Source organism: Myodes glareolus, chromosome 3, assembly GCF_982192425.1.
Source record: "Myodes glareolus chromosome 3, mMyoGla1.1, whole genome shotgun sequence".
NCBI classification, from domain to species: Eukaryota; Metazoa; Chordata; class Mammalia; order Rodentia; family Cricetidae; genus Myodes; species Myodes glareolus.
The window spans coordinates 25295891-25322088 of record NC_142028.1 but is presented as its reverse complement, the minus strand read 5'-3'; the positions used below and the strand labels follow the sequence as shown (position 1 = coordinate 25322088).

Sequence of the window (26198 nt, the reverse complement as noted above, 5' to 3'; positions counted from 1 at the left end):
AATGCAAGAAAACAAACTGGAGAATGTGCTGAAGACAATGATTCAAGAAGAGACAAAGACACCAAAGAAAACCCAAACTAAATTAAAAAAGATCAGTAAACCTATTAAAAACACCCAGTAGCACACCTCAACAGAATAGATCATGGAGAGAACAGACTATCAAGACCTGAAGACAAAGTAGAACATTAGCTCAGCCAAAGAAGATGATTTAAAGACTCAAAATCAGGCAATGCAGTAAGTTTGAGACACCATGAAAAGACAAAATTTACAAATTATATATAGTCATAACAAATGGAGAATTCCAACTTAATGGCATAGAAAATATCCAATAAAATCACAGAAAGAAACTTCCCAAATCTAGGAAAGAACTGCACATTCAAGTATCAGAAGCACACAGAATGCCAACTAGATAGGAACTGGAAATAGACTCTCTCCGTAGCACATGATAGTTAAAGCACTCACTCTTCAGATCAAAGAGTGTGTGTTAAAGCTGCAAGAGAAAAGGTGCAAGTCTGTGCAAAAGCAGACCCATCTGAATGGCAGACTTCTCAATGGAAGCTCTTAAAGTCAGAAGAGATTGGAGAACGCGCTTCAAGTACTGAAAGATGCCAACCCAGACTAGTTTACCTGGCAAAATTATATGTATTTGTGACATTTGTTTCTATTTCTGTAATAAAATGCCATGGCACAGGTAACTTATAGAAAGAAGTGTTGGTTTGGGTTTGTAATTCCAGAGGGATGAGAGTCTATCATGGCAGGAAAGTACAGCAGTGCACAGCAGGCATGGTAGCAGGAGCAGGGAGTGGAGATCACACTTTTAATTGCAAGCTTGAAGAAGAGAAAGTGAGCCAGAAGTGGTATAAGAATTTAAACTCTCAAAGCTTGCCCCCAGGCGATGTATTTCCTCCAAATAAGGCTGCATTTCTGCATAAAATCTCCAAACAGTCCCGCCACCTAGGAACCTAGTGTTTGAGAGCCTGAACCTATAGGGGACATTTCTTAACCACACCACCACACTATTTATCATAATTGAAGAAAAAAGAAAAACTCTCCACTTTAAAAACAGTGAACTTGTGACAAGTGAACTTATGACAACTTAAGAAAACATTCGAGCAAAATGATATCATCAATGAAAGGGCTCTGATATGTAATTACAGAAGATTTCATTCAAACACTCCAGGACACATTCTTTTTGGTCACTCATAGCAGTTTCTCTAAAATATACCACATATTAAAACACTTATCAGATCTTAACAAATGTAGGAACATTGTAAGAACCACAATGAAACAAAGCTTGAAATTAATAGCAGAAGAAATGACAGAAAATACAGAAACTCATGGAGATTAAATAACACATTTCTGATTAATAGGTCATAGAAAGTTCATGAAGGCAGTGAAAAAAAAGGCTTAGAATTAAATAAAAACATGAACACAAATTATCAAAATCTCTGAGAAACAACAAAAACAGTCCTAAGAGGGAAGTGTCTAAGTATCTACATTTAAAAGAGCGAGAACTAGAGAGAGGACTAAGACTAGGGACTAAGAGTACTTGCTTTTCTTGCAGAGAACCTGGGTATCGCAGCTCATAAACTTCTACAACTCCAGTTCTAGGGGATCTGATGACTCTTCAGACTCCATGGGCACTGCACACCTGTGATACACTTACATACAGGCAAAACATTCATACACATAAAAATAAACAAAATGAGAAATAGCTCAAATAAATAATCTAAATGTTTGTTGGAGACCAGCTTTGACAAAAATACCACTTGCTAGGGTAGAGGCATGGAGATCAGAAAAATAGTAAAGAGGACAAAAACATAGTGAAAATAATAAAACAGAAACATAGGATAGTATTGGGAGGGAGTTCCAGTGAATATTGAAATCCCCCGTGTTTAATTTTCCATACACTTTTATACTCCAATACCACAGGGGAAGAAGACAAAGGACTGCTTTAACATGATACAAAGGACAGCTAGAATAGTTACTTGCTTCAATACTTTGAGATATAAAGTCATTAGCATTCTGTTGTTTAGGCAGTAAACCCAATCTAGACCAAGTATCCTGAAGGCAGCTACTCCCAAGGTCAAGCCTCCTGTTTCACAAGAAGGAGCAGAAGTATGCTTGAAATTCCTGATCATTGGTCAGGGTGGAGAGGTTCTACCTGTATGGGCCATTTTACTGTCAAAAGAACCAAGTAACCACATCCTGATTCAGGATGTGTAGCCCTGGTTGTTGTCAACAATTTTGAGCAACCTCAAACTCTCTGACCTTCAGACAAGGTGGAAATATGCTCACATTTTTGGGCCTCCACACATGTTGTAATTTAAGAGTTTGGGAAACAAAAGCAAACCAAACCCAAAAGCAGTTGACAGGAAGAAGTAATCAAAACCAGGATAGAAATTAATAAAACGGAAACAACATTTAAGAATACAAAACATCAATGAAAGAGTAGGGTTTTTGAAAAGATAAATAAAATCTACAAATTTAGTCAGTTATCTAAAAGAAAGAGAGAAAAGACCCACCCAAGTTAATTAAATTATAGACACACACACATATATATGTACACATGTATATATACATATATATATACACACATATATATATGCATATACACACACAAACACAAACACACACACACACACAGAGAGAGAGAGAGAGAGAGAGAGAGAGAGAACAACATACATCAAAGAAATCTAGAAAATCATAAGGATGTCAAAGCCAGTATGGGTAGGAAGATGAGAAAAGGGCTCTCTGGGGTACCACCTCCTGGGAACACGCAGCCATAACAATAATGAACTCACAGCAGTTGTGGATGCCCACACTAGGTCTGTACAAGAATGGACCCATTGACAGTCAGACAAAGTTGGAGGAGTCCCTCAGGGGATCCCTACCCCTCAATGATAAACCAGTTCCGATAGAAAGATAGAGGGAAAGAGGGGATCATTGCCAATGTTCTATCTGGACTGGAAGATTGTCTCCCCAAAACGTTGAGGGTCAAGGAAGCAACCACCATACTGAGACCTGGACAGGTGGACCTGCCCCATGCTCTCACAACCCACCGAGCATTAGAGCACCCGACCCAAGGGTTGACATCGTGAATGTCCAGAATTCTGCTGAGAGTTCAGAGTTCTCAGAGCACCTTGTGGAAGAGAAATGGCTCGAAAGATTTATTTGTCTGTGGACCACATAAGTTCAAGACTATTACTTCCAAATTCATTCTCGAGTGATTGAGGTCAGCACCTAGCCTCTGGGGGCTGGTGTACCTTCTTCTGTGAACTTCGCTGTCTGGGCTGAGTCTGACACTTGCCAGCCGCTGCCCCTCCTGTTCACAATAACTGTTTCTTGTGGCTGTTTATCACCCCAGGGCTTTGGTGGGTTGACTTCCAACTCCCTGACTTATGATTTTTCCCTTGTTCAAGCTCTCCGGCGAACTCACTTTCAAACAATAGGTTTTCGCTCCTTGTGATTCTGCTAGCCACAGTCCTCTGAGCTGGGGTCTTCCTTCTATTGCTGACCCCTCCCACCAGAGGACTCACTATCTTGGCAGTGATTTGAGGCTTTAAGGACTGATGGATTGTCTAATGGATAGCACTTTTTCTCATAGACTCTCTGATTCACTTTTGGAACAAGGATCCCCAGGGGAGTTGCAGAGCTCGATCTCTGCGTCCCTTCCCTTTGCCGAGTCGTGCTTTGCCCTGGCGGCTCTTCTGTCACCTCCGCCATGAGTTCCGACGGCCTTCATTTCTTCCTGTCTTGGGAATGCTCTATTCTTGATCATCTTGACTCTTCTCAATCCGTGTGTAACTATTTTTGATGACAAAAAGCAAACAATACTATTATTGAAGGTGAGTTTTCAAATTAATGTGTCCCACCAACCCTAATATTCCAATCACCCCTCCAATTTTATTGAGAATTTCATAATGCGTATATGTATTTTGATAATATCCACCCTTTATTTTTCCCCAATTCCTCCCTATCCACCCTACTACTTTTTCCTCCCAACTTCATGCTCTCATTCTCTTGATACCCCTATAAACCCACATAGCCCACTTAGTGCTGCCTTGTCAGGGGGGAGCATAGGGCTACCCACTGAAGCATGAAGAAGCCTCTCAGGGGTCACATCTCTGAAGAAAACTTATTCTCCCTAGAAGCCAGAATTTGCCAATAGCTACTAAGTTAGGGGTGGGACTTCATGAGCCCATCCCCATCCAGAGCAGATCTGCGGTTGGCCTGCTCTTGTGCAAATCTTGTGCCTGCCGACACAGCTGTCACAGCTGCTGTGAATTGATGTGCACCATGATCCTGTCACATCCAGCATAAGCTGTTTCAATGCAGATGCCCACAACCTCTGACAACCTTTTAGCCCCTGATCTGTGATGATCAGTGAGCCTTGGGGGGAGATGGGTTATGAATCAGATGTCCCGTTTAGAACTGAACACGCCATTGCCTCTTGTTCTCTGCACATTGACCAGCGGTAGGCCTCTATATTAATCACCATCTAATGAAAAATGAGATCATCTGCTTTTGATTATCTTGACTCTTCTCATTCTCAGTATTATCGTTAATGACAAAAATGCAAATAACTATTTCTGAGAGTGTGCTTTTCAAATGAATGTGTCTCACCAGCACAAAAATTCCAACCTCCCTTCCATAGTGGGTTTCTCCCCTATTTGATCCACAGGAAGCCACGGTCAAGCCTTCTAGCCAATAGTTACGCCGACTGCTCACGTGCTATATTTTGTGGCAGGGATTGTGCACTCCTACGCATCCACAAATGGGCATGCCCTGGCTCCCTGATGGAGCTCAGCAGCAAAGCAAATATATCATTTGATTGCTGCCAATCAGGTAAGGGCAATGGCAGAGGTGTACACAAACCACTCATGAGATGTGAATCGGGGGGACGGGGGGGGGGGGGGGGGGGGGGGGGGGCAGAACCACAGAGCGGCTGGATACAAGTGGGAGAATAACAAGGACTGTTTCTGAAGGTGATGTTTGTGATGTGTTTTAGCACGGGACCCCCCTTCCGTGAGCAAAAAGAGGGTAGTTTGAGCAGAGTCGTGAGACAGGAACAGGGCGCCTGAGAGCCGCAGGCCATTTGAGGTGGGTGAAAGCAAAGTTCCCAGAGAAGGGGAGGTCAGGGCATGAGAGCCTCCTGTGCCACACTGGGGAGCCTGCCACCAAGGGATGAGGGCTTTACATAACTCTTCGTGGTGGCTGGCAGGGGGCGTGCCCGCCTCAGCACGCACGAGGTATTATTAGATGATGACGACTATGGAAGGCAAACCTGAGAAATTGCAAGCTCCGAGCAGAGCCAAGGTCCCTAATGTTGAGAAGTTCCAGAAAGTTATCCGACCCCTCTGCCCCTTTGCCGATTCAGCGGAGGGTGCAGCCATGGGGGTCATCCAACCCTACTCTCCGCCCCCAGCAGCACCAGATGGTCCTGGGCTTTGGCAGAGATAGCTGGGGCGTAGTGAGGAGGGGGCACTGAGAGAGGCCAGAGGAAAAGGAGACAGCCGAGATCAGATCAGAGACCTGGGAGATTGAATGTCAGTCACCGTGAGAGACACAAGCAAATGGAGCCTCGAGCTGAAGGAATGCATCCCACAGCATGCAAACCCCCAAGCAGATGATTTCCGAGGTGGAGCAGAGGAAACAGCGTGGTCAGTTACACCACAAAGTGGAACACCCAGGTCCTCCTTGGCACATCCGCACGTTCAGGAAATCAGAGGCAGAGCAGAGTCTCCAGTTGACTGTTCATCAATACTCTGACATGGCAGGACAATGAGAGACTATTCCCAGCAGAGACCCTGTGTCTAGGGATGTAGGGACCTATTGAGAAAGAAGCCATCCTAAACTGAGAGGGAGGCCACCCCAAGGAGTTGGACCCATCAAGAGACTTAGCTCTCTGCTGAACAGGAAGTCAGAAAGTCAAACCGAAAGGCGGGTTTGTTTGCGGTTTCCTAGAAGAGAGACACGAGGCAGCCACAGTGCCATGAGGGCTGTAAGGGAAGACCTGGAGTCAGATCCTGGGTGTGGGGTTCACACAGATGCCCCAAAACGGCCCTAAACAAGCGCAGTCACGTGCTCAGGTACACACGTGAGGCATGCCTGGCACCTCCAGAAATCCCTTGGGAGTGATCTGCCATGAATGAAGCTTCACACAAACTGGTAACAGCGTCTAGGCTATGAACTGGCTTTCACTTCCACAGGGGAGGCCTGAGGCTGGTAGTTACTGTGCTAGCAAACTGAAAAGCCTAGGTTCCTCCATAGAACGGCCACAGGACAACAGACCCGTCTCTTGTCACAAGTTTCATAAACCCTAAGTGCTCATCTTTATTCAGGTTTAAAATAGGGGCCCCTCCTCAGTCGTCACCTCCTGTGCTGCGGATGCCCATGAGCAGCCTGGGGCAGGTGCCCTGTGCCTTTCTGAGCAAGCGGAAGGGGAGGAGCAAAGGGGAGGCAGCAAGGCTCTGAGCCAAAGCAGCGCAAATGCAGAGGGGAGACAGACGGTATGGATGCAGTAAGCCCAAACTGCCCGTTTGTTTTCTACCTGCCAGTTTTCCGAACCTTCTAAGCAGTCATTTGAAAGGGTAATGCTGCCTTTTCGGAGCCAACTATGAAAAGTAAAATAAGCCGAGTAAAAGAAGACAGTTCACATGCGTGGCTCTTAGGGCCAGTTTGGGCTTTCTCCTGTGGGCCACTTCCGGTGTGCGGGGCCATTGAACCCTATTATGTAATAAACCAGAGCCTTGAGGGCAGCCAGCACGCTGCGCAGGGGTAGCTCCCCTGAGCAGCTGATACGTCAGGTTGGTGTAGCCCAGCCCTTCATCCAAGTCATCCCTCGTTCATGCTGCCCCAGCTCGTGGAAGAAGATACACGTGGACGTTTTCCCATTCACTTCCACTGAGTCTTGGCTCATCAAGCAAGAGTGATTGACAGCCCCCAAAGGCTACGAGAGCAGCTATGTGGAAGAGGGGTCCGGGGAGGCCTCCTCCACCTGTTACTCTTTTCTTTATCACTTCGTATCCAAAGGGTCCCTAAGCCCCGAGTGAAGGGTCAAGTGCAAATCTGGTAAACCAAGCCGCCCCAGCAGTTGTCAGGTTAATTAGCCTTAAGGGAAATTATGTGGCTCTCTGAGCAGAGTGGAGTTGCTATAGAGACGGGCACAGGAGGTGCATTTAGAGCGGGGCCTCATCACATCACCCGATAAAAATAAGACTAGGGCTTTTTAATAGAAGGAGTTACTTAAGTTTTATATTTAACAGGGGACAACACCGAAGCTATTACTGGTTTTCAGAATATTTTAGGAATCTGAACTGCCGACTCCTGCATATGTCGGCAGCCATCACTACATGTGCTGTGGAGGGCGGGCAGCAGTTAAACACTGGATGCCCATGTGTCATCCACCCGTGAGACAAGAGAGGGCCCTTCGCACTTTGAGTCTGCCCTTGATTGGTGAGAGATTTCCTATGTGTTTCAGAGAATGGTCTGCTGAGAGCCACGCCGTTCAGCAATGCCCTTTGGCAGGTGCCATGCCTACTTACTATAAAAGCCATATAAGGTGATTATTTCACCTTTCAGATGAGATGAGGTTCAGAGAGGTACAAAACTTCCCCCAAGATCAGACAGCCAATAAAGCATACCATTAGAATTCAAATTCAGGGGTCCCTCTAATGAAGCCCCTTGCTTTATAAAATGGCTTTTCAACTGTGACATTTGCATAAAAAAGACTGGGAAATGAGATAGACCCAAGGAAGGCCAGGCACCCATGTTATTTGGGAGACAGCGTGTGGGCCATAATGAACTTCAGTTTCATTTTGAAAGTGGATGTGTTCCAAGGAATACTCCAGGATTCTGATTTGCCCTCACTAATTATGGGAAACTAATTCCAAACCAATTTCTCTGCTTTCTGTTACTCTAACGCATGCCTGAGCTGACCACCTTAAAGGCGGAAGGAAGGCTTTTGACTCATGGTCTCTGTGGTTTCAGCCCGTGGTGCTTCATGTGGAGAGAGCACATAGTGAAGAAGTTCTGTTGTATCATGGCATCTGGGAAGCAGGTAGGGGAGGGGAGGGGAGAGGAGGGGGAAGAGATCTGTCCACATAGCTCCAATGACCAAACACACCTCAGTTGACCTAACACACCTCCAATAGCCTAACTTCCTTCTCTTAGGCCTTATCTCTTATAGACTCCTCCATCTTCTGACGGCACCACAGACTGGGGACCAGGTCTTCAACACAGGGACCTTTAGAGACCCTTCTATGTGCAAATCATAGCAAAGTTGAGCTGGATGGCTCAAGCCATCCAGCAGGTGACAGGGATGCTGGTTCTCAAGGTGGGAGGAGTGGGTTAACATAAGACTCCAAGCTGAACATCAGTCACAGCATGCCTCCACTCTTGCGCATGTCAAAGCTTAATCTGAAATCAAGCTGGGAGTCCAGAGTGAAATTCTTCCACCTCTGGGTTACTCAGGGTTGCTCCTATTCTGTAGGATGCTTCCAAAAGCCCTACTTTATTTTTCTGTGAAGGCCTATGTAGTCGACTCCATCTATGGCCACATAGCTTCAAGGGACCTAAGAATGCATGACAAGGGCAGAATTAAAAGAGATGATCACCAAAGCATAGGTCAACCGAAGGAAAAAGGGACAGAAAAAATGCAGAAGCCGTGGACTGAAGGTTAAGCCCTAGGCCCGAGCAGGAGACTCAGAACCACCGGGGAGGTTCACTGGCATCTCTAAGCCATGGAACTTGCGGAGGCATTTGTCCAGACTTCCAGCAGCCTTCAGGGAGAGTGCAGCACACCGATGTGGTGGTATCCAGGTCTTACCTGCACGGGACAGGATCTGGGATCAGCTGCCACCTACCATGACCTGTTCAAACTATCTTTAGTACAATTGTCACCCTTTTCCCTCCCCAGGATACACCCCTTGCAGTTCCTGTACTGGCATTCCACCAACAGATTAACAACTGGATTGTAGGGCAATGAAGCTAAATGTCAAACTCAAGTTGTCTCCTCACGTGGCCTTTGTTGTCTTGTTACACTTTCATAGATGCGAGTCCTTCTTATATATTTATAACCATTTGGGAGTGTCCCTTTTCATTGCATTTCTTTAGCATAGTGGTGTGTGTGTGTGTGTGTGTGTGTGTGTGTGTGTGTGGTGTGCACTCCCACGTGTGCCATGGCGCACATGTGTAGGTAAGAGGACAACTTGTAACAATCCTCTCCTGCTACCATGTGGAACCCAGGAATCAGACCCAGGCCATGAGGGTTGGTCACGATCTCCGCTTATTACTGAGCTATCTCACCAGGGCAGGATTCTTTCTATATCCTTTTAAAATAATTTTAACCTCAGGTAAAAAACACCTTCTACTTAGATGATATATGAGAAGATAGTTTTTAACTGTAATATTAGCCTAGTAGAAGTTAACTGCCGGGGATGGAGAGATGGCTCAGCCGTTAGAAGCACCTACTGCTCTTGGCGAGAACGCGTTTGGTTCCCAGCGCTCAAGTTGCGTAGCCCACATCACCTATAACCTCAGCTCTAGGAGATCCAGCACTCTTCTGGCCTCCGTAGGCTCCCTCACACACATGCACATACTCACAGACACAGCACATGCACATACATATAATTTAAAAAATTTTAATCATTTTAAGTTGGCTGAAAATATAGGAATTTTCTGAGACATTTGGTAAGTATTTTTTTTAAATGACAATACATTGTATTTGAGACCCTCTTGGGATAGAAGAGACTTTGTCTAAAACACACACACATACACACACACACCCCAAAACATTTTGTCCTACTGAAATAATCATTCAATGTCTACTTGGTGGATCCTAAGGAAAATCTACAGCAAATCTGGCTTCTACTTATAATCAATGCCATGGAAAGGCTTTGGACCTGCACAGAGTCTGTAAGCCCCGATCCTGCCACTTACTGCCTGTGGGAAGCCTCAGAAGTTCTCCAAGTCTCTACTTGTGCAACAGTCAAGGGGGAAGGGTAACAATTAGAGGCCAAAGGGGAGCTGAAGCAAGAGAATGGCATGATACCTCTTTCAGCTCCGGGCAAAAGCCATGGCCAGAACTGTGGGCAGGAAAAGGTGGCCCATCTCTCCCTGCCTCCACAGCCCTCATTTTTGCTGCACAACCCCTTTATGACCAGTACAGAATATATACCATTCCGGTAGATGGGCTCTCCTCAGCCGTGAGCTCTTTCCATGAATAGGTCTTGAGTGTCACTTGGAGGCCAGCATCATCACCTGCTACCACGCCTTCCCTATCTTTCTTTACCCTTTGCCCTCTAAATAAGGAAGTCAGCATGGTGGGGCCAAGGACTGCTGCCCAATTTGGGTCCTGGGTGGCCTCTGCCTCCCTCTTCCCTGGGCCCCCAGCCAACTCCACCCTCCCGCAGAGATGCTCCCTGCTAAACTTCATTCCTGCCTCATAGTTGGAATGACAGTGGCTCTCAGAATCCCTGGGGAGTGGAGAGGGTGATGGGGGTCTGGGGAGGCAGCCAGGCCCAGGAGCAGGTTAATGTTACAGCCCTGGGTAAGTGAGCTGGCCCGGCTGACGTCAGGGTGATGAAGGGTGGAGGGGAGGGCGGGGTTGTTGAACTATAATGATAGGTCAAATCAAATAGGATCACCTTGGGACGGAGCCCCGCAAGCTGGATAGAGAGCGTCCCCAAGCCATGGTCCCTACTAGCCGCAGCTCAATCTGGGTCCCTCGCCTCTCAACCCGAGTGCCTGAAGCAGGCTTTGGTTTCATGTCAGCAGCCTTCATCTGCCTTCCAAAAATAAGCCCCTGCCGCCATGCCGAGGGGAGAAAAACAAGAAGGGCGGTATTTTTAGGGCCATTAATTCTGACCACGTGCCTGAGAGGCAAGGTGGATGGCCCTGGGACAGAGGCTGTTCATCACTATGTTCCGGGGAGTAGGACGTGTTCAGGGCACGCTGCAGGCTCTCGTCTTCTTAGGCGTCCTAGTGGGCATGGTGGTGCCCTCGCCCGCCGGCACCCGCGCCAACGGCACGCTACTGGACTCCAGAGGCTGGGGCACCCTCTTGTCCAGGTCTCGAGCTGGGCTAACTGGAGAAATTTCGGGTGTGAATTGGGAAAGCGGCTATTTGGTGGGCATCAAGCGGCAGCGGAGACTCTACTGCAACGTGGGCATTGGCTTCCACCTCCAGGTGCCCCCCGACGGCCGGATCAGTGGAACACACGAGGAGAACCCCTACAGTGAGTGTCACGAGCAGACGACTGGGGTGCTTGCTGGCTTGGGCACAAGCTAAGTCAAAAGATGAAGGAGCCTTGCGCTGGTGGGTGGGGCTGCAGTCTGAAGGGAACGAGCCGGGCAACATTTAGATGGCTGGATCCTACCCTGCCCTGCCCAGATAAGGGTGCAGACCCAGTAAATGCAGGACTAGGCACCTTGGTGTTCTTAGACATCATGCCAGGTAACCCCATCCTGGTGGTACTAATTACTCCAGTATTAGTGGCCTATCTCTGGCCCTGGAGTCAGCCTGAAAAGCCATGACTGTACTGGTAAGAGATAAAAGTTATGGTATTCCAGCCTAGTTAGACCTACACGCGTCTAACCACCCGTCCTCTTCTAAAGGGAAGGGCAAGTGGTCTGCCAAGTGCAACTCTTAAGCACATCCTTTTCACTGTGTTTGCTCTACTGTCAGGTGCCTTCAGGGACAGCCTTCCAGTCAAGGCAGGGTTCGGGCTGTAGGGTCCCAGGCAAGCCATCCGGCTCTGTGCAGCTGCAGTGTTGGAGAACTGAGTTGAAGCATGTGGAGCAGGCATTAAACAGTGATAATCAAAAACGATTGATTGATTGATTGATTGATGTGTGTGTGTGTGTGTGTGTGTGTGTGTGTGTGTGTGTGTGTGTGTGTTGCTGAGGATTGAACTCAGGGACCCAGGCATACCATTGCAAGTACTCTACCATTTTGTGCCATCTCTCCAGCCCCCATTTTTTTTCTCCCAAGTCAATGACCTCAAATAACAGAGTCACTGAAAGCCCAGATTCAAAGTTAATCTTAAATAGATGTCTGAATGCTCCATGTGATCCCCAGTTCCAGTATAAAGCTTTGCCATGCAGACCCGAGTGTGCTACAGGCTGTGACAAGATGTAGCTAGTGTAGTGACAGGATGTTATAAGGGATCAAGGACAGAAGTGATGGAGAGGCTGAACCTCTAGAAGAAGGGGGACAACTGGATGCCTCTGAAGGACTTGAATCCTCTCTCAAGTTTACATGAACATGAGTGTGTGTCCTCTGTTTCTTTGTCAGGCCTGCTGGAAATTTCCACGGTAGAGCGGGGTGTAGTGAGCCTCTTCGGTGTGAAAAGCACCCTCTTCATTGCCATGAACAGTAAAGGAAGATTGTACACAACGGTGAGTTCCCTGGGAGAGGGGCAGCTCCGGGCTGCAGGAGGTCTGATGCTCACACCCTTGACAACAGCACACACAGCACAGAAAGCTGCATCTTTTATGGAAGGAAGAAGAAAGGGTTGTGAAGGGAGTCCTTGCTAGCAAGGAACCTTAAAGTCCATGCTTCCTCTGTTTCACAGAGAAGCATCTGCATGGCCTGTGATTCTCCCGACCCTACCTGCCAGGACCTTTGCTTCTAAAGAAGCCATAGTTCAGAGAGCCCTTGGGTGTGGAAGAATGTGTATTCTGACATAAAGTTGTTATCCAGGCTCCTGGTCAGGTCTGAGTAGCTGAACTGGAGAGGCTCAGAAGGGCAGGCGTCTGGGCCAGCCTGCGTGTGCTGCCCACATGACACACCCCTCAGGAGACACTCCACTGGAGGGCTGCAAGAGTCTGCAGAAGGAAACTATCTCTCATCTACATTAGCATCTTGAGAGACTTTAATCTAGGTTTTATGTCCTCTAGTCTCTGATCCCATGGTCTATAAAAGTATCCTTTCTGTCATACCTTTCCAACAGGCACTGGGCCCCACCCCTCCCTCTGCACCAGAGATTACTAGGGAGTGCACATGCTGAGGGATAAATTCTGGCCCTCTGGTATAAAGGCAAACATGAAATGTGTTTACTAAGACCTCTGCTTTCTCTGACCTGCTCACTTCCGGGGCTCTCAGCCTGCAACTTGGCCTATTCCAAAATGTGTTAGAGAAACCTTCTATGAAGTTGATAAAATCAAGAGGTCTTTTGACAGAAATAAAGAAGTTGGGTCTAACTACATGGTAGAGTCCTTACCTAGTATGTTCTAGGCCCTGGGTTCAATCCAAAAAAGATGAGGAGAAAGAAAGGGAGGGGAGACCAGTGGCTAAAGAGATGGATACCTCAGATCCACTAGAGGGGTTCCTTAGGAGAGTATATGGCCTGCTCTTTGCAGCCCTTGGGGGACAGAATGAAGTTAGAAAGAGGACAGCAGACCTGGGACAAGTGCTAGGTTCCTAGGGGACTGTCCCAGCAAGGAAAGTCTGAAAAGGGAGTTAGGCAAAGCATCTCTGCTTCCAAACCTTTTGAGCAAGTGTCTCAAAGTTGGTTTATGGTGTGGGCTAAAGTCAGTACCTCTTCAGCACGGTTCTGAGGACACCGATGTGCACTCAGCATCTGGAGAACCTGTTCTATGCATGGATCTCTGGGACCTGCTTCAGAGACTCAGAGGCTTCAGAGACGGGATAAAGACCGTCAATCTTTATGGGTCAGGGTTTGGGTTTTTGTTTTGTTTTAGGTCCTGAGGTGTTTTTTAGCAGAGCAGGTAGTTGTGGGTGCTGCCAGGTTCTGTGGCATATGGAGAACAAGGAAGCTCGTCAGATCTGCCTAGTGTGAAGCCAGGCCCGAGGGCAGCAGGAGGAGAAGACAGGTTCGTTCTTGGATGCCAAGGTACCACTCTCTGGGAAAGTGCCAGGGCAGGAAGCAGTTTGTGATCACCCAAGGCTTTGGTAGAACAGGCACCCTTCTAAGTTTCTCCTCACCAGCCCCCATGGCACCCAGGATCCCACTGGCTAGGAGATCCAGATAGCTGGGTCTACGACTCCACATGGGCATTTGAGCAGACAAATCTGCCAGAAGCCCAAATTAGAGAAATCCTTACTTCTGCCACCATACTCAACACATTTTTTTTCTCAATTAGAAAAGAATTCAGTTATGACATGGGAGAGAGTCACAAACATAGAGTAAACACACCCACTTTCTGCTTGAAATCTCTGGTTTTAAGAGAAGCTAAGGGTTGGGAACATAAATGTTGGCTACCAGAAAAAATGCTCCCCGAGGGTAGACCCTCTCACAGTAGCAAATGTCTCTGGTGGGAGGCACCCAGATTCATCAGATTCTAGAGGCGGCTGGAGCGCCCAGTGAACTGCAGTTGCCTGGGAGAAAGAGGACTTCTTTGAGAGAAGACCATCCTGTCTCCATATCCAGTACCCTGCTCTTGCTGGGAGATTCTCCCTAGACCCCAGAGCTGGAACGGGCAGCTGGTTGGACAGCAGTGCCCCAGCTAGGGCACCTGATGCTTTGTGTGTGGCTGGGGACCAGATGCTGCTGAACACCCCTCCCCAATCCCTTGGCAACAGCAGTTATCACAGTCTAAAAAAACAATTGCCAACTGATCCCCGGAGCCAGGAAGACTCCTGCTGGGTGGTGATTTCATTCACACGGTTTTCCTTTAAGCCCCCTGAGCCGCCTCCTCCCTCAGTAGATCAGCTGCTGTAACCTCTAAAAGGCATTTCTTATGGTGGGAGGAAGAGGGCTGATGAGGAGGAGAAGGCACCACCATGTGGTGGGAGAGCAAGGGCAAAGAAAAGCTACCTAGAGGTGGTCTTCTTTCAGATGAAGGTGTACGGAGCCTAAGCTCTGTTAGGCTCTTACTGCAGATAAGCAGTGCCCTGTATTGAGCACATACAGATCATCTGGGATCCTGTAGTGTGCTCATAAGCACTGTCTTGCAGTGTTCTGGTCGAGCATTTGAGCTTTAGCCTCCCTTTGCAGGTGGAGACACAAGGTGACCACAATCTCCCGCTCTTTCCCTGCATTCAGTTGTAGCTATGGGCAGAACCATCTTTTTAGACTCTGCAATGAGGCATAGAAAGCTGGCTGAGCAGATAATGCATAGAAAGCTGGCTCTACAGGTAATGCATAGAATGCTGGCTCTGCAGGAAATGCCTAGAAAACTGGCTGAGCAGATAATGCAGAGAAAGCTGGCTTTGCAGGTAATGCATAGAAACTTGCAGGGGAAGCTCATTTGGCAGGCCAGACCTGAACTAGCATTCCAATTGCTGCCCAGTCCTACCCTACAGCTGCTGGACTTACTTCAGGCAGTCACCAAGCTTCTCCCAGCCTGGACTTTTGCCGTCTTGGGTATAGACTGGAGCAGAATATGAGTGAACCCCAACATCCTCACTCCCCTTAAAGTCCAGAAAGACATCAAGGACCCCTTCCTGAAGGGGGTTTTATGGCTGTCCATTGAGAAAAAATGCATGTTGCGCTTTGAAGGGGTTATACCATGTTCACATACTTCTAATCAATAAGATCACAGTGATACACAAACGCTCCCTCTACTCATGTGACCAGAAGTAATAGGGACACGTGTCCAAAGCATATATGGGATGAAGATCGTTAAAGGCAGAGGGGGCTTAGCATTGGATAAAGACAAAAGGATGGGTACAATAGCGCCCTCCCCCACCATAGACACACACACACACACACACACACACACACACGCATGCACGCACGCACGCATACATAACTGTTGGGGCCATTTTTACCAGAAATATTTCACCAAACACGCAGAGATACTTTCTGTTGCACACCACTTTTGCATTGGGGGAGTTAAAGACTATTTCTTTTTAAATGGACTTGGCTGTGCTTGGCCCTACATGGAATTCAAGACATTGTCACGCTGGTGCTTGAGAGTGGCAGGCCCAGGAAATGTGACCTGGTGGAATTATTTCATTTGTCATAATATATGGTAGCTGCTGCTTTTAATAACACGGCGTTTGCTTGGCTGGGGGATGTGGTTGGGATGTGGCTGGGAGCTGATCTAGAGCACAAAGGCTTGGGTTCCATTTCCAGCGCTGCCTCTATCAAAAATGTCTGCTGAGCAGAGAGCCAAGTGAAGTGCAGCCTTGATACCCTCAGAGAGTTGATTCCAGGAGCCCCCAAGATCCCCAAATCTCTAGGTGCTGAAGTGCCTCACAAATATGCTCTAGTATCTTCAAATGAATTGTGTCCTTCTAGATGTTTTGACATATCATTTGATTACTTTTAACACTTAAGCAATGCAAAGGCTACATAAATTGATATTGTACTGGTTTTTAGGGAACGATTTATTAAGGAATAAAATGTTTGTGCATATCCAATACAGGTACAATCTTTTCCCAAATATTTTTAGTCCTTGGTCAGTTGACTCTAGGGTCATGGAACCCATAGATACACTTGGTCAGCTGTATATGTACCCACAGCGAGGCAGATGTCTTCAAAAGTGATGGTTCTCAGCCAGACTCATTCTAGTCAATGGTATGTGGGCAATGGCCCTAGTTCTCCACCCAATGGCTCAATCTCCCTTCCTCTGCTCTCCACCCTAAGTCTGATTTCCTCTCACCAGCTTGCAAACACCACAGCAAAACCTCTCCCTTAACCACTATCCAGATCAGAAATAAATTCTGCTGGAAACCAGCTGGACGAGTTCCTCTCTGGAGACACACAAAGTTAAAACGGAGGGAAATCAGGTGGGTGGAGGGGCCACATCACCACAGAAGACCACTGCTTCTGATAAAAGCACCTCCCCCCACTTCCGGGCCCATTTTTAAAGAAATTACTTATGTGGGTAGATAACACGTGAAAATAATTGAAGAAGGAAGAAAAAGCACAAAAGAGACTTGCTGCCTATGCATTCCTCCTGAGACACAACCTGTGTGATAGTTTCTTGTGGACCATTCACATGACTAACCTGTGTGTGCGTGAATGTAATGTAGTGTAGTCACACTATAGAGGTTCAAGGTTTGTTTGTTTGTTTGTTTTTAACTTTTATGCATGTGAGTGTTCTGCCTGTGTACATGTCTGTGTACAACCTGTGTGCCTGATGTCCTCCGAGGCCAGAAGAGGATTTTGGATCCCATGGAACTGGAGTTATAGACAGTTGTGAGCTACCATGTGGGTGCTGGGAATCGAATCCAGATCCTCTGTAAGACGTGGGTTTAGACTATGCATCTTCTTGGTAATATGTTTCAACGTTCAATGTCAATGTGTAAAAGGTTTACTTTTCATGGCTTACAGCATTCCACAGCATAGCTTGGTCATAGTGGAGACAACTACTCTCCTCTTAGTAGAGATTGACTGTTTGGGATTCTTGCTATTAAAATCTGTAGTGTCAACTTTTGTACACATGTAGGAAGTGAATGCCAAGATTCGTTCTTAGGAGAAGAATTTCTGGTCATCTGTTATCCCCTCCCCTTTTTTTAAAAAAAAGAAATTCTAATAGATACTATGAATTGCCCTATCTAGAAGTAATAACATTACACATTGAAGAACACTGAGAATCCCTGGTCTCTGGGCCCTTATCAGTTATGGTATCAAATGCCTTTCCCCCTGCAATCTGACCATTGATTGATCCCTGGGATCCTTCTCTCTCTCTCTCTCTCTCTCTCTCTCTGTGTGTGTGTGTGTGTGTGTGTGTGTGTGTGTGTCAGGGGGATTGGAGCCTACTGGGAAAGAAGCTAATGTCCATAGGGCTCAGGTGCTATCTGACTGCTGTTAGTGGCATCTGTCTCAAGGGCTCTAAGAGTACTGATGATGGGCTCTCTACCACTCTATTATAGTGACCTGAAGGGAGACCAATGTGTCCCCATTGCTGGTGAGGCTGAATGCACAGACTTCTGAAGCATTTATCTAATTATTCCTTTATCAATAAATATTCAGGAGTCAGATATTGGAGTAAAAAAACCTGATTGATTAGAGAAGTGACAGAGAAGTGACTAGTGACCTCCTCTCTCTCTCTCTCTCTCTCTCTCTCTCTCTCTCTCTCTCTCTCTCCTTCCTCAATCTGAAAAGAACTGAGAATCTTTCTAAGTCCCTCCCTACTACTTCCTGTGTCTTTCTATATGTCCTGGGTCCTCTAAAATCTCCATGGCTAATTTTGGTCAGCTAGTAGCTAACTCCATCCTTTGATTCAAGGTAAACTTTATTATTTGTCTCAGGAGTGTCAGAATACAATTGAAATATCTCACAACATTTTCCCCTTTTGTCTAAATAAAAAGGAAAGGTTTTAATTCTAACACAGTAAAATTACATGCAATAAGGACACTTACCTGGTAAGAATTACATTCATAATGTCCAGTCCATTTGCATTTGACAAATTCAGAGAAAATATTCAATTCCATCTTGGTGAGTCCAAAGTTTTTTACTTAATTCACTTCCTATCCTAACTTGTGTTACATTCCTAAAATATCTTTTTAGCCCTCAAAACATTTTTTAGAAAAACAGCTTAAGCTTTTTTGTTTCACAACCTTATATACTTTACACCTCTTATTTTTCTTTTTTTAATTTGGTAACATGCAAAACTGTAAAACTACAACTATCTAGTCTTCAACTCTATTAGAGACCCAAAAAGGATATAATATTACCTGAAAAAAACAGAAAGTGCAGAGCAAACAACCTCTGAAACTATAGAAACAACAGAGGGGCTGGGAGTCTGGACAGTCACCCAAGGTTCCTCTGCAATGTCAGGCATCCATCTTCAGCTTTCTTTTGTGTCCAGTTTGTCCAATTTGGACAGCATACTGTCAGTAAGTGAGGCAAGGACACTTCCTTTGTTCGGGAGCTAAGTATGCCATAAATGAAAGCAAACTCCATATGGGTTTTTTTATTTTCATCATCCTTTTTGGAAGTAAATTGGTACTGTCAGGAGAAGATGTGTCTTATTGTCATAAAAAGCCTTATGTTATTAAAATATCTTAAATGTCATATTCTCTACATCTCTGAAGTGTTTGAAGAACATCTATCTAAAATACATCTCTGATTGACCTTGAAAACATACCTAACATGACTGTAAATTTGATTGTTATAGATGACTAACTACTAACCCACACTTCTTAATTATCTTAAATAGTTTTCAAAGACTAGAACTGCCAGATAAAACATTTATCTAATTATTCTTTTATCAATAAAAACTTGGGAGTCAGATATTGGGGTAAAAACCTGATTGATCAGAGAAGAAGCAGAGAAGTGACCAGTGACCTCCTCTCTCTCTCCCTCCTCAATCCAAAAGGGCTGAGAATCTTTCTAAGTCCCTCCCTACTGCTTCCTGTGTCTCTCTATATGTCATAGGTCCTCCAAATTACCTCTATGGCTAATTTTGGAGAGCTAATAGCTAACTCCATCCTTTGATTCAAGGAAAACTTTATCAGTAGTTTTGGGAGTGTCAGAGTGCAATCAAAACATCCCACAACAGACTTCTTTCAGAAATCCAGGGACACCTCTGGTGCCAGGCAGAAGTCAGAGAGCCAATGAACTGTGGTTGCTGGTACATGTGTGTGCACATGTGCACATGCCTCTGCCCACATGGTAGCCAGAGGGGGATACAGAGAAACCTTTATAGCTCTCTGTCTAAATCCCCTGGGAACCAGGTTCTCTTTCTCTTTCTCTAGAAAAATGATTGTTATCTCAGATCCCCTTTGGCCCCAGGGAATGATGTGGACTATGGAGCTCCACTCAACCTTCTGGGCTCCAACTCAAGACTGAGAGTGAGCCTTTTTTTTCTTTAAGGGACAGCAGACTTTGCATAGAAGTTTGGGTGGCAAGAGACAGTACTGGAAAGGACTCAGGAGCTCATTTGTTTCTGTTCCTCCACCCACTGCCCCACCAGCTCCCTGGCACCGCACGGCTTGCCTGAAAGATAACTGAGTCTCTGAGTGGAGGAGACTGTCTAAGCTCACACTATTGGCAAGCGGAAGAGTCACTATGTAGAGCCCTGAGCCTCCATCCTGTCCTGCCAGGCAGCCTCTCACTATAGGCTTGACAGCTCAGTGTCTCCCTCCCTATTTCCTTCTCTGGATAGAACACATTCTCACCTGAGGATGTGCAAAAGCACCCCACCTGGAAATCTGTTCTGCTATCCCACCGGATCTGAGTATCAGCTCTCTCTGTTCCTGGCCTTGGCTTCCTCCTGGTGTAGGAGGGCATGTGAGAGGAACCGTGAGGGCTCTGAAGCACCTCCCATTCTAACCTCTAATGTTTCTTCCCTCCTTGCAGTGTGGTAGTGTTTTACAAAGGGAAGGGAGGGAACGCGGAGGAAAGGCCACCTCTGTGGGACTCAGCTGGTGTTTTGGCACTTCTTAATGATCACCGTGTCTCTGCTGTCTTTTCCCCTTCGTAGCCCAGCTTCCAAGAGGAATGTAAGTTCCGTGAAACCCTCCTCCCAAACAACTACAACGCCTACGAGTCAGACCTGTACAGAGGGACCTACATCGCACTGAGCAAATACGGACGGGTAAAGCGGGGCAGCAAGGTGTCCCCAATCATGACTGTCACTCACTTCCTTCCCAGGATATAAGGACCCATGCAGGAAGGCTCACAAAGTGACAGCTGCATCTTTTCTGTTGGAATTTTCCACGAGAGAACAATCCTGCTGGTACCCTGTGACTTCTCAGTCTGGCTTATCTTGTGCCTCAAGAGACCAGAGCTGGTTTCCATGACCACTGGACTGCGCGGCATGTGACCCACGTGACTGAAGGGTTGCAGCTGACTTCTCAGAATGGCAGTGGATCCTGTACGTTGACCTCACCCGAGGAGAGACAGTGCAGATGATACTTGTGACATGTGGTCCCATGCACAAGCAAAGGCCAGGATGGGAGTGTTCCTGTGTCCCTGCGTACTCACACATCTTCATGTAGAGTCTCAGAACAAAGGCATTTCAAATTGCCTTTCTCCTGACGTTTTCACTGTAAGAATCTGCCTGTCAGAGCATCACTTGTCAAGCCAGCAGGATCGAGGTGTGCCTCATTCTGTCCTGTTCTGATCATCCATCTGTCCGTCCGTCCATCCATCCATTCATCCGAGGTATTAACTACACCAGTCGTCTGAATGACAGCAAACAACTGTCTTTTATTTTGTAGGGAAGAAGTGGGGGTGTACAAACTAATTGCAAACTAGGAAAAAAAAAACCCTGCCACCCTAAAACCCATGCCCGCTGGGCTTCTGAGAACACTACAACGCATTGTTTACGAAGCTAGGATAGAAGGGGGTTCCCTCCATGGAAGGAAGGGATAGAACAGTGTCTGTAGCCATTGGGGAGATCTGTGGAGACAGAGGGACTGGATGTTCTGTAAAGAGCAACTCTGCCTGAAGGGCCGTGAGCTGTGCGTGGCTCTAAGAACAGCCCCAGGCTGCCTGCCCATAACGTTTCCTCACTTTGAACCAGGTCTTATTTTAACCTCAGATGACAAGGATCCTAATAATGGCAACCTCCCTGGCAAGGAAGAGCAGTGTGCAAATTAGGGCATGAAGGAAGTCCAAAGGCTTTGGACTCGCCATGGTGATCCCTCTCCAACTATGTCCAGGAAACTCGCCCAACTTCTCACCCGAAGCTCGCACTTCCTCCTCGCTTGTCCTAATCTTACGTACACAATGCCTCCTGGATGCGGTAGAATGGGCACTGTGACCTCCAGTGTGTGCCCCTCTTCCTCACTACGGTAGGAGAGGCATGATAATCCCAGGATTCAGGCAGCCAAGCTGCAGTGGCTCCTCATTCTACAATGCCTTCGTGTCTCTTGTCCTTTGAAAGTATTTTAGACCGAGGTTCCCCGGGAGACTCTAAATGTGGTCTGCCTAGAGCCTGCAGATTCCTGAACTGTTGGAATGTTCCTAAATCTGATACCACAGAGAGCCATATCAGTGCACACATATTTTCAGCATATGTTACAAAACGACCTGACACCCTCGACTACTCTTGGGAGCCCTGACCTGCAAGGCAATCCCTCATCTGTTGCAAATACCTCCGTCTTCAGCATACCTCTCTATTCGTAGATGCAATCCTGTATAGACAGATCTGGACTCAGGGATTCCGAGCTGAAAATGGGGGGGGGGAGGTGACAATGTGAAAGAGAGACACCATTCTGACTTCCTCCTTTACCCTGTAAGTGTCGGGGTGGAGCGGGGAAAGACAGGCGGTAGGTGAGATAAATTAACAGGTGGTAGGAGTTAAGCCACATGGACAACCCCAAGCCCTGGATGAAAACGAGAAAGAATTGAGTCTTGGATCAGGTGTAACTGGGAGCAAAATCAGTCCAACTTAACTGGGATGTTGGAGTACAAGTCAGCTGGGAAGGAGAAAGCCACCCTTCCTAAGACATCTTTGCCAGTGCCGTCAACCTCTTTACAGGGTTTGTCAGAAATGGGGTCACTTGGAATTTTGAGTGTGTTCATTCCTGGTGGAACTATAAGGGCAGGACGACTGGAGCTGTGGTCTGTGGCAGGGTTAGGAGAGAATGTCTTCAGCCTTAAGACAGTCAGCTACCAGCCTCTCTTTCTCCTTACCTCCCTTCATGTCTTCCTTTCTAGATCTTTAAATCAGCATGCTTTGAAACAGCATACTCTAGAAAAATTTCAAGACGCTGGGCAGCTAAATCTTTCCTGCTTCTTTGTTGAGGTTCATGAAGCTGCTCAAACCCTGACAAGCCGTTTCATCAGGGTGCCCACTCTGCCTCTCATGGTTGTGGTGAGAAAGAGGGACGACAGAGTCCCTGGATGGAGCAGGCCCGGTGTTCAGCTGCCTAGGAGCAACACTGGTGCGAGGATTTCCCATGACTGACATCAGTAGTGCTAAGCTGGGGTCTCTAGCAGGCCCCAGGATTTTGCTTTATTAGTTCAATGCATGGAAGATAATGCCAACTTTTTCTCACCTAAAGAAATTCTCTTAAGAGGTTTCTCTTTGACCTGAAGCCCAAGTCAAACCAAATCCACAGGCCAGTTAAGGGACAAGAGAAAAACAGTCAGAGAGAGGCATCGCCAGCCCCTTCTCTCCCGCTGCTGTGCACAGGGGTGGGTGTTATTTCCTACCTGGTCACCTGCCCCTCCTTCAAGCTGTTGTCTGTAATCCTCTCACCAGTGTACGTTATAGAAACTCGAGGGGGCAGGGCTGGAGAGATGGCTCAGTGGTTAAGAGTGCTTGACGCTCTTCCAGAGGACCTGGGTTCAGTTCCCAGTACCCACAAGATGGACACAGCCGTCTTTAACTCCCTAATGTCCAACACTCAGTCTCTCTTGGCTCCAAGAGCACTGTACAGACATGCAGACAAAACATGTCATTGTCCCACTGCCTTCTGACACCTCTGGGCTTCCTACTTCTGATACCTTTTTACCTTCCATTGGAAGACAGTGAGCAGTCTAATAATTATTGCCCTGTTGTTACTCTTCCAAACTTCTACTCTGCATCCCAGAGTTCCTCCGACAGACACACTGATCCCCAGACATTGTTCCAAGCCCTTGCTCACAACCATTCTATGGTTTCAGATGAATGTTTTTTTTAATCATCTAAATCAATACTATCTGTCTTCTTTTTAGCCATATAAGTTTATCTCTAAATCAACAGCCCAGACCTGAAATCCAGTCCTGTCCCCAGGCCTGGCCTGTGAAAGTTTGGCGTTCTTCTCGTATGGCCTCCAAGCCCTTTTCCTGCCCTAAGACCACAGATTCTCCAGGTTCACACTCTGGGTTCTGAGGAAGGAAGGACTTTGAAGAGTCCATGACACTCACTGCCTTTGTCACCAGCGGTGTGGTTACTGGGGTATCACATGTGGTTGCTGGCCCTTAGTCTCCAGCATAACATCTCTGCTGAGATTACCTTCTGGGCTTTTTTGGTATGGAGCTAAGCTAGAAAATTCCTTCATTTTTCTATCCTTATGTTTTCCGTTAAGAAAAATCCCAAGTCACTTGTCATGGGACAGGTGGCAGCTCCTCACAGTGGCTCACTACGAGTTACTCCCACCTTTCCTCTTCACAGTGAACCAGCAACCCATGTGGCTTCTCTGGAAATGCACCAAAGATAGAAATGTTGGGACAGGGCTAGCACCAACAGAAATATTCCAGGCTGTGCTTACACCTGAGTGGATGGAGCCTCTTGGAGGAGTAGGAAAAGAATGGCTACCCCCAAGCAGATCCCGACTCTAGGGCAGCGCACAGACGGCCAATATGGAGCCATGTTTGTATACCTCATGAACTACTGAAACCCCAGCCTCAGATGCAGTCCTCTTTGTCTTCTTGTTAAGGACCTCAGGCTGGGCCCTGGTGCTGACCCGTCCTCACGCTTGCGGGCAGCGAAGAGGGAATCCAGATGCTGTTCAGTCATGTGCTTGTGAAATGTGATGTTTCTATTTTTAATATGTATGTGCTATGCACAAACCATAACATGTTCCAGCAAGAAGTTAAAGGTCTTTTTATACGTTTCTCTAAACTGTTTGACTCTGCCCCTCCTATTAAAACTGACAACAAATCTCTGGATTGTCTTTGATTTTTGTCTCAATTATCTATCCCCTATCTGGGAGCTAGGAAGCAGAGGTTGGGGTGCTGTAGACATAGATTTCTGGTGCTGTGGGTGACGAAGGCAGGAAGAACTTGTGGGAAGCCCATTGTCCCTATTACAAATGGGGCATTTGTCCAAGAAAGGAAAACAATGACCAAATGCAGAAGGAGGCTATACATGCCCTTTTCCCTCTGCCTTCAAGTTGTAAACATTTTTTTTTTTTTGCCTTGGAATCCACTCACTCACTCACCCACTAAGAGCTACTTAATGAACGCCTAGTCCTGAGCTAGGTTAGGTTTGGAGGATACACAAGAAACATGGTAGACCTCATCCCTTCTCTCAGAGATGTGCAGTTTACAACCTAGTGTGGAGGTGGAGAGATATCGCTGCTCTTCCAACAGACCTGGGTTCTGTTTCCAGAACCCACAGTTCACAAGTGTTTCTACTCCAATTTTAGGAGATGTAATGCCCTCTCCTGGCCCTTTGGGCACTGCATGCACATGGTACACTGAGACACATGCAGGCAACATGCTTAAACACATGAAATAAAAATAAATACATCTTTAAGGGAAAAACCCTCACATGATGGGAGGTGGGAGGAGTTGGTGAGAAGAAATGGAGGAATTATGTAAACCCATCTCTCATCCCCACTCCTTCCATTCTCCCCAAGTAATTGTTATTAAATATTGCAAAAAGTAAAAATAATTTGGATGAGGACAAAACCTACCACACAACAGTACTTTACCTTGTAGATCCTCAAGCCTGTTTCATAGACTCTGATGGGACCTGGGGGGGGTCCAGTAGTCCATATTTATCACATATACCTAGGCAGTTCTGACATTGAAAATTATGGTCCAGTGAAAGGAGTGGAACTGTAGAACATTTGAGCAGGGAAACCATTGTTTATTATAAAGTCCTTTCATAGTATTACGCAAAGATGACAAAGACCAAGGAATATAAGCCTCTCCCCTACACATGCCCTTCTTGGGTCACCCACCATTGGTCCTATTATCTCCCTTGCATGTTCTTGCTCCAGCCATCCCTTCTCCCACATTCTTTTTCCTATGCTAACCGACTGGAGAGAAGAATGCATGCCTTCCTTTGAGACAGGGTTCTGCATACATCTAGACACTATTAGAACACAGGGGTGCTTGGCATATTTCCGCATTTATTCATGCAATTCGGATTTCTAACCTACTACGTTCAGAAACCATGCTGGACTCTTGGAATATCATTTTGACAAATTCTACATGGGCTTATTGACTGACGAGGAAGGCAGATGTGAAACAATTTCAGCAAACAGTAATAAGGGTATGAAAGAGGAAATTCCCATGTCCTCTAAAACTTGGAACAAGGCTTTGATCTCATACAAGTGGATAAGAGAGCCAATCCTGGAGAAAGATGAACTCTTAAGGGTGTGATACTGAAGGCAGGGGAGCAGCTGGGTGCTGGAAGGCAGGAGAGAGGGAATGTTCTGAGAGAAGAAGATAAGAGATGCTTGAAGGTAGGGCTACTAGGGAAAGAAGAGAACACGGTACCTTCCTTGATCTAAAATGTGGCCATTGTTGCAGATATGAAATAAGAGGAGATCCGGGGGTGGTGTTGATGGGACTTAGGATGGATGGGTGGTGAGAAACTGTGCCATAGAGCTTTTGTGTGACACCATCATACATAGTCTTTCTGAGATTCCTGTCTTCAGACCTGTAACCT

At 46.5% G+C, this 26198-nt stretch overlaps 1 protein-coding gene across 1 annotated transcript; it reads left to right on the top strand.

Moving 5' to 3' along the window:
• Window positions 1–10665: 10665 nt before the first annotated feature.
• Window positions 10666–24423, top strand: Fgf6 (fibroblast growth factor 6). The gene is made up of 3 exons (XM_048444005.3): window positions 10666–11239; window positions 12298–12401; window positions 20346–24423. Exons 1-3 carry the CDS (start codon window positions 10894–10896, stop codon window positions 20520–20522), a joined length of 627 nt encoding a protein of 208 aa, XP_048299962.3. The 5' UTR covers window positions 10666–10893; the 3' UTR covers window positions 20523–24423.
• Window positions 24424–26198: the final 1775 nt, after the last annotated feature.